This window comes from Morone saxatilis, unplaced genomic scaffold, assembly GCF_004916995.1.
Source record: "Morone saxatilis isolate NCDOM2014 unplaced genomic scaffold, NCSU_SB_2.0 Contig8, whole genome shotgun sequence".
NCBI lineage: Eukaryota > Metazoa > Chordata > Actinopteri > Moronidae > Morone > Morone saxatilis.
Window position 1 is genome coordinate 4,549,475 of NW_023340257.1, and position 8,335 is coordinate 4,557,809.

The window sequence follows — 8,335 nt, forward strand, 5'->3', positions numbered from 1 at the left end:
GGCAGGGAGCTGGCTGGCAGGAGACCATAACAGACAGATGTCTATAAACAATTTGTTTATGTTTTGTGACATAGCATAGCTGACACATATGCAAACATTTTCCTGAATATTTTATCCTTAATTTTAATAATCAAATACTTTACACAACAGCTGAAAAAGGCAGCATTGTTGAATGACTGGAAGGGGTGGAAGTTTACCAGCAACTACACACACTATGGTCTGGAGTTCTAAAGAAATCTGACCAGAGACTGGAGAGAGAGAATTATTAATTCTACTTTTTTACACAGCAAGGGTAAGGCATCAGTCCTTAAAATGACATGTCAGCCATATTAACTGTTGCAGTTCACTCTACAATATTACGTGAGAATTTTTTTATCCTTTTCTGACAAAACTTAAGACTTAAAGTAATTTGCTTATTTTGTTCAAAAGATATTTTTGTAACCAAAGTCCTTAAGTCTCATCAGTTATTGTATGATTTTTCAGGCAGGCTGGAGCATCATACACCATGGACAGGAACACAGTTATATTCATAGTCTTATCAGGTCAGTGTCTCCTCATCTGGATACTTGCAAATGATCTCTCAAACTCTACACACAAGCCAAATAAAGCAAAACACTTGGGGTTAAACGTCTCACTTCTATGTCAAAATGCAGCTAATGCAATGATTCCTTTGTCAAAATGTAATTTTGCAACAAATGATACACACATGCACCTGCTGAATTACTCTTTTAACTCTTTGTTCTTGTCCTCATCCTCCTCTATCTTCCTCTCACTCCCACTGCCTCTATGTTTGCAAAGTTTTCACAAAAAAGGTGACCTTACCTCAGGTCTATTTGTAGTGCTAAGGCCCAGACTGATTGGTGTTTTGGTCTAAGCGTTTACTTTTAGTGTGTAAGTGATAGGCAAAAACTGTAAATGTTTACTGTATTTTTCTTAATTTGTTGTTTGACTGCGAACAACACAGATGATATGAAATGCTGATATAAAAATGTATAGAAACTTCTGTTTGCATTTTTTGTTAAGTATGATGCTAGTAATTTTCAGAATATTTTGCTTTCTTGTGGTACTTGAACACTGATATGGCCCTCCTATGAGATGGCTAGTTTGAGAGCCCTGTACTTAAGACAGCAGGGTTTTGTATCAGTTCACTAAATGCAAGCATTCCATGAAACTGAATGCTATCATGTCTTTGTTGTCATTATCATGATGACAGGAATCTACATCCTCCCCTCATGTTTTCCTCAAAGTTACCGCATTGTTAGAGATGCAAAGACCTGGACTGAAGCCCAGAGATACTGCAGGGAGAAGTACACCGACCTGGTTACCATAAACAGTGAGGAAGACATGATCAGGCTGAGTCACTTGTTATGGGATGATGATGATGAAGTCTGGATAGGTCTGCATAGTGATTTTAACCATTGGAAGTGGTCTCTGAAAAAGGAGGGATTTTATAAAGAAGGTGAGGCTGAGTTCAGGAATTGGAACGTCAATGAGCCCAATGCCGACACGGATAAAGACAAGTCCTCTGTCTGTGTGGACATAGGAACAAATGGACAATGGTCGGATTATTTTTGCAGAGGAAGCCGCTGGTTTATCTGCTACAATGGTAAGAAAAGAACAACACAATTAGTATAAGTATTCATTATGATCATCATTATCATAATCAACTGAGAGTAGGGATGTAGTGATAGACTCAACACATGATTCAATAGAATTCACAATACTGTGTTCACAATACTATTTTCTTTTTTTTACCTAAATGAGATTGAAGACAGTTTATGACAAGTCACTGTAGAACCTGTAAAACAGCATGGCAGCATTTTTGCTAGTGGCATATCTGTAAGTATGGAAATGTCCGACTGACTATCAGTTGCTGTGGTGCAGACTGAAATATCTCAACCACTATCTGATTTTTTCCTGTTATGTCCTCCTCAGGATAAATTATACTGACTTTGGTCAGTCCACTTTTCAGCACTCCCTACCGGCTTCCTTTTGCTGCTACAGGTAAACACTAGGAATGCTATTCCTAGTGTTTACCTGTGTGGTCTAGACTTTTCATCTGGCTCCACCATCAGGTCAAACTTTCATTGCATCAAAAGGGTTTAGTTTATGACCAAATAAGATAATATAATATGTTCCTTTATTCCCCGTGGGGGAAATTCAAGTTTGGCACTGAAGCACAGGGGAATGTAGTGCAAAAAGTAGAGAAGAGTAAAATACAATGAGTTCCGCATAGCAGGTTAGAAGTTAAACAATCTCAATCAGTGGAGGTTGGAGGTACTGGGTGCTGTGCCACTGTGGAGTCAGATGGCTGATGGCACAAATGAGCCTCTGAAGCGCTTTGAGGCACGGGGCTGGATCAGTCTGTGGCTGAAAGTACTCGTGAGCTGCCTCAGGTCAGCCTAGGGAGGATGAAAGGTCAATAATAGCTTTCAGCTTCCCTCTACAAATACTTACAAAATGAATGACATTCCCATCAGCCTCAGCTGTACTTTGTGTTTTGTTCTAATCAGTAAATGTTAGCATACTAATACACAGTAACCTTTATACCTGCTAAAAAACCAGCGTGTTAGCATTGTCATTGTGAGCATGTTAGCATGATGCCATTAGCATTTAACTCAAGGCACCACTGTACCTAAGTGAAGCACTATTCTTGGTCATTGTATGTGTGCAATTTTTGTTGAGATGTCTTCATCATGAGTTTCATTTTATAGAATCTTCAGAAACTAAATACATCTATTTGAGAAAAGCCATGAATTGGACCGATGCTCAGAGCTACTGCAGGAAGCACTACACAGACCTTCCCAGTGTGAGGAACATAACTGAGAACAAGGCGATCCAAAATATCGTGGAAGGCTATTCATGGATCGGCCTGTACAGAGACCCATGGAAATGGTCAGATGGTGAGGTTAGGCATATAAATTCATTCAACAACTGGAAAGCGGGTCAGCCTGAAAAAACAATGAATTCCTGTGTGACTACAACATACAGTAAATGGAATACACGACTTTGTAACGACGAATATGCCTTTGCCTGCAGCGGTGAGTTATGATCTACAATTATGTTCTGAAAAGCCAATTTATACAAAACATGTGACAGGCTTTACAGTTTACTACATTAACATATCATCATTATAAATATACCTTACCAGTTAAAGTGAGTAAGCAGACAGTGAAGGTGATGCTTACAAAATCAGACTTCTCTGGGGACCTGGAAGAGATGCAGGATGAAATCTTGGAGCAGGTAATGAGAACCTTTGCATTTTGATATTTTAGTTTACCATGTGTCAGATTTGCATGTGTGTTTTAGCCACAATAGCAGCAATGTTCCAGGGCTGACAATATTATTCCGCCCATCACCTTTGGACAAGACATGTCAACTAGTGGAAGGATTGCAATGAAATTTGGTACAGGCACTCATGTCCCTGTCAGGATAGATTGCAAAAAAAGCAAAACATCCATTGCTATTTAGCAAATGCTAGCATGCTAATTACTAATGACTAATGGTGAACATGGAAAACGCAAAACATACCTGCTAAAGATTACCATTGTGCATGTTAGTAGGCTGATTTTAGCATTTAGGTTAAGGCCTTACATAGACAGCCTCACAGGTGCTAGTGTTGCAGTTAACTGGTCTTGTTGGTACACTACCATTGGATGGTGCTATATGGCCTGTATAATAAATAAATATTTTTCTGTTTAGTTCAACCAGAGACTGAAGGACCATGGCCTGGAGGAATTCAAACTGAAATGGATAAAACAGCCTGACGGAAAGATCTTCCACTTAAAAGAAACAGAAGATCAAGATGAAAAATAAAAATACATGGAGGAGCTGCATCCTTAAACAATGAGTTTTTATTTAACCTTTACACAGCTCTTGATTAGGAAAAAAATCATTTTACTTTCAGCAGAGTTGGACGTTTCATGTCAGAACTTTTCTCTTAAGCATTGTGTTGAATTTAGATTTTTTTTCCATGGTTGCAAAAATAGTGCACATTTAAAAAAAAATACTTTTAGATGTAAGCAAAATTTCACTTTATTTTACTTGATTTTTTTCATTATTGCCAATGTAATTGTATTTGTTCAAGGATTACTTTGTTTCACAGCACACATAAACACTCACCCCCCTATTCTCCTTTGCTATGATTGTTTGGTTGTTGTTTTTTTTGCATTATCTGTTAAAATTCATTGCATATTTACTTGTTGTATTTAAAGTTATTATTTTTTTGTCTTTATGCCTTTATTGATAGAAACAGCTTAAGATTGACAGGAAAGGGGGGCAGAGAGAGAGAAGGGACGACACGCAGCAAAGGGCTGCAGGTCGAATTAACCGGGCGCCCTTACTTGTTGTATTTTACTACGTTTGATATCACATTGTATTTTGTGAGCTTTTTTTTGCCCCTTTATAGAAATTGATGTTTTTTATGTTAAGGTTTTTTATAAGTACATTGTACATGTATTCACAAAGTTTGTTCATGTAATGTTTTATATATTTATAATATAAAACACTTTTTTTCCCCACTTTCCACAAATAATTACTAGAATATGTGGTAACAGAGTATAGATTTTTCTCTTATTCTAATGGAAACATTAGAATATGGGAGACACACACAAGTACACTCGCAGCATAAATTCATTCAGATGCCTGCTGTTAACAGCACACTAGACAGGTGCAGGTGAAGGCAGAGGTATGACGTCTTTGTTGACATAAAGAAGGGAAATAAAAAGACGTGCTTTAATTCAGTAAATGTCATGGTAATACAGTAACTTGTGAGCAACATTAACATCAATACCCTCTGATGACTATACTGTGAGGAAGTGCAAAGTATGATGAGGTGCAGCGATAGAGATGCACAGCAACAATAACAGTAACAATTACAGCTAAATATGACTATTAATAATATTAATGATGACAACGATGATAACAGCGACAATAATACCAGTTTACAGTGTATTCTTAATACTTGGCATAAATAGGGATTGCAAATTGTTTACGACTTATATATCAACATTAAGAGAAAAGATGAAGCTGTGCCAACAAACAGACCCCTCTAAACTGTAAATGATCATAATCATTATTCAATCTGATATTAAACCAAACCATCTTTTGTCATTAACTCAATGGAAATAGATCAGTTTGTCCATTTTAAATCAGCTGGAAAGACTATATATCCACTTAACTCATCAAATGTCACAGTGTAGAAACATTATCTGCTTGAATATACTTCAGCATGCAGTGTATTTGAATTGAAAATCCTTTTTCCTTGAAGACATAGAAGCTCGTCATGTCATCATGTAGCTGTGATGTTCAACTCAGAGGAGACCTTTTCTATGGTGCTGTAAAAACAAAGCAAACCATTAAGAGAGGCATCCACATATTAAAAACCATTCAAATACAGCTGAGCCTGATGGATGTTGGTTACATGAATAATACTGTTACAAGTGATGTCTGTATCTCATAGTGGGTCACAGGTTACTTTAAGAGTACATAGAGGCAACATTTTAAAAGTAATTTAGGCCTAAACATTTGCTTTGCGTCATACAAAAATGATGACAGGGTACTTAAAAATGGCAAGGGGGGTGACATAATGAGGTTTTGTTAGTTAGGCCTATAGTTAATGCCGTTTCCCATGGCAACGGCTGCAAAACAGAAGTTGACATTGAAGGCTTGAAAGACATGAAATGACACTGCCTTTAATAAACTTTTTTTCCCTGGGGTATTCAAATAGGCCTAATTGGTGGAATTCAGATCTAAATAATTGATTTGGCTGTATCTTTGCAGAATGTTGGATTGCTATCCATTACACCTGGTTACGGCACTGGTCATCCACTGGTCACCTGCCAAAGCCTCAGCCTCCTCCTCCTCCAGGGCCGGACTGTCCACCCTCTCTGGAGGAGGTTATTACGCTCTTCATGCTGATTAGGCCTGGATGAATGGAGGCCTTTGTTCGGCTCCGGTTCCCACGACCCGGCATTCGCCTGGCAGTCGCGTGGCTCTAAAACAGGGGCCCTCGCTTTAAGGGACCCAAAAGTGGTGGTGGAGGTGGTGGGGGTGGGGCATCTGGTCAATCTGACATCTGCTCGCTAACAGTTAACAGCAGATGTCTGACATTTGAAAACACGCAAGTGATCAAAGAAAAAAAGGAAAAAAAGAGGTGTGTGTGTGTGTGTGTGTGTGTCACCATTAGTGGGACTCCCCTGCCATTAAGCAGAAGTGTTAACACGAGGATTTAAATGGGCAACTTAGAAACCAGAATTAAAATAATATTAATAGCTGATGCAAATTATTTTAATACTTTATAAGTGAAGCATCTTCCATACAGGCTATTTGCACATATAGTGATTTGTCGGTCTATTGTGTTTTCCTGTGAGCTTTGGAGAGAATAGATTTGGCCTTTTTTGCAGGTAGTGTAATGTTGCTCCTGAAAAGAAAAGGCGAGGGGCTCCCCGGAGTAAAGCGCGGTAACTGCACACTCTTGTTCTCCATCCGTGGGAGGAGAGGAAACTGCAGTTTTTTGTTGGGTGCAGGGAGGGGTGGGGTTGGGGGCGGTGGTTGGAGGCTAGAGCACGGTTTCAGGCTGGACATCTGTCGCTTGTGAGTATTTTTTTTTTTTTTTCTAGTTCGGGTCTCTCTGTTATTGAATGGAGCCAGTGACCTGTCAGTCTTGACTGATGGGATCCCGTGTGTGGGAAAATCCCGCAGCCAAAGAGTTGGAGCATTCACATGCTAATTGCGCCAGATAAATAAGAGGGCCGTGCCGCGCCGAGGGCCCTAGAGACGCGCTGAGATTCAGAGCAGAGGAGGCACAAGCGCACGGACACCCGAGAGGAAACATGACTGCTTCATCTATGGCGCACAACGTGGGGAAACATCCCAGTGCCAAGGAGGAGAGAAAGGTATTTTACACTTGGATATACTAGATCGATTTCTCCTTTAGGATATATGAGCCGCACACACTTCATCTCCAGCATGGTGCCTCACCATCCTGGCTGCCTTTAACCGACGTTTTTTTATTCTTATTCTTATTCTTACCCCCACAGCTGAGAAAGCCACTCATTGAGAGGAAACGACGAGAGAGGATAAATAATTGTTTGGATCAGCTGAAAGAAACTGTGATCGGAGCGTTCAGACTTGATGTGAGTATTTCCTCACGTGTCTCATCTCCTCTACAAGTAAACAGTGGAGGCTGAATCCAGCTAACTTCAAGGCTGCTCATCTCTCAACAGCAATCCAAACTGGAAAAAGCCGATATTCTAGAGATGACAGTGAAACATCTGCAAAACATCCAGGGTAATAAACTGAACGGTAAGGAACATGGCTCTGTGTGGGTCACATGTGTGAGATGTAATGTACTTTGGATGAGAGTTTTTATTACCCTGTGATTATTGGCATCTGTCATTTAGGTTGTACCTTGGCTCAAAACTTGGGCAATAAGAACTGAAATATACAGTAGCTTGAGATTCCTTCACCTAGTTGACATTAGGCAGCAGAGAGCACATGTTAATGTGTTAATGTATGTTAAATATTGTATATGTCAGACACTGTATTCGGCTGTATTAATATAGTGTTATTGTATTCAATAGTTAAGTGAAATTGTGTGGCTCAGTTGTGACAGATTTAGTATTACTGAGCAGCTTCCTGAGACAACTGTTGAGGCTGTTTTACTGGATGCATGTTGCTCTCTTTTTCACCACCAGGGGCTGCTATAACCTCAAACCTCCTTTATTTTCTCCTGCAGACCCCACATTAGGCCTGGAGGCCCAGCAGAAATACAGCACAGGGTACATCCAGTGCATGCACGAGGTCCATAACATGCTCCTCACTTGCGACTGGATGGACAAAACTCTGGGCTCCCGCCTTCTCAACCACCTCCTCAAGTCCCTGCCCAGGTCCACCGATGAGCGCCCCCTCCAGCCCACACCCAGACACGACGTCCCTCCTCCGGCCAGCCAAGGCACGGGGCTCCCTGGCACACCCCTCAGAGGAGACCCCCTCCTCACTGGGAGGCAGCTCCAGAGAGAGGGGCCCTCGTGCCATGTGGCTGGGCACAGAGAGAGACCGGCACTCCACAGCTCCCACCTGGGGATGCTGGAGATGTGGAGGCCCTGGTGAACTGGTGGATCAATGATCTTGGTTGTCCATTTTGTTAGGCCATCCTCTGTTATGTATCTTATAGATATGCTGCTCAGAAGACAAACATGGGGCAGTTTTGTTCCAGTGATTATTATTGTAGGTGTGCTATAATGATTCTATACAGACCTTTTCTCAGTACTTCCCTTTCAGAAGTCAACTTCTTGTAGCCTGCATTATAGAAGGCTCTTATTAATCTTTCATG

General features: G+C 40.5%; 2 protein-coding genes across 2 annotated transcripts; both read left to right on the forward strand.

Moving 5' to 3' along the window:
• Positions 1-1,206: 1,206 nt before the first annotated feature.
• On the forward strand, positions 1,207-3,816 carry LOC118341965 (macrophage mannose receptor 1-like). Its single transcript, XM_035680389.1, has 4 exons — positions 1,207-1,606; positions 2,715-3,041; positions 3,152-3,243; positions 3,703-3,816. The coding sequence occupies exons 1-4, from the start codon at positions 1,207-1,209 to the stop codon at positions 3,814-3,816; spliced, it is 933 nt and encodes a 310-aa protein (XP_035536282.1).
• A 3,017-nt stretch (positions 3,817-6,833) lies between these two features.
• On the forward strand, positions 6,834-8,335 carry her8.2 (hairy-related 8.2). The gene is made up of 4 exons (XM_035679698.1): positions 6,834-6,896; positions 7,041-7,136; positions 7,227-7,305; positions 7,739-8,335. The coding sequence occupies exons 1-4, from the start codon at positions 6,834-6,836 to the stop codon at positions 8,110-8,112; spliced, it is 612 nt and encodes a 203-aa protein (XP_035535591.1). The 3' UTR covers positions 8,113-8,335.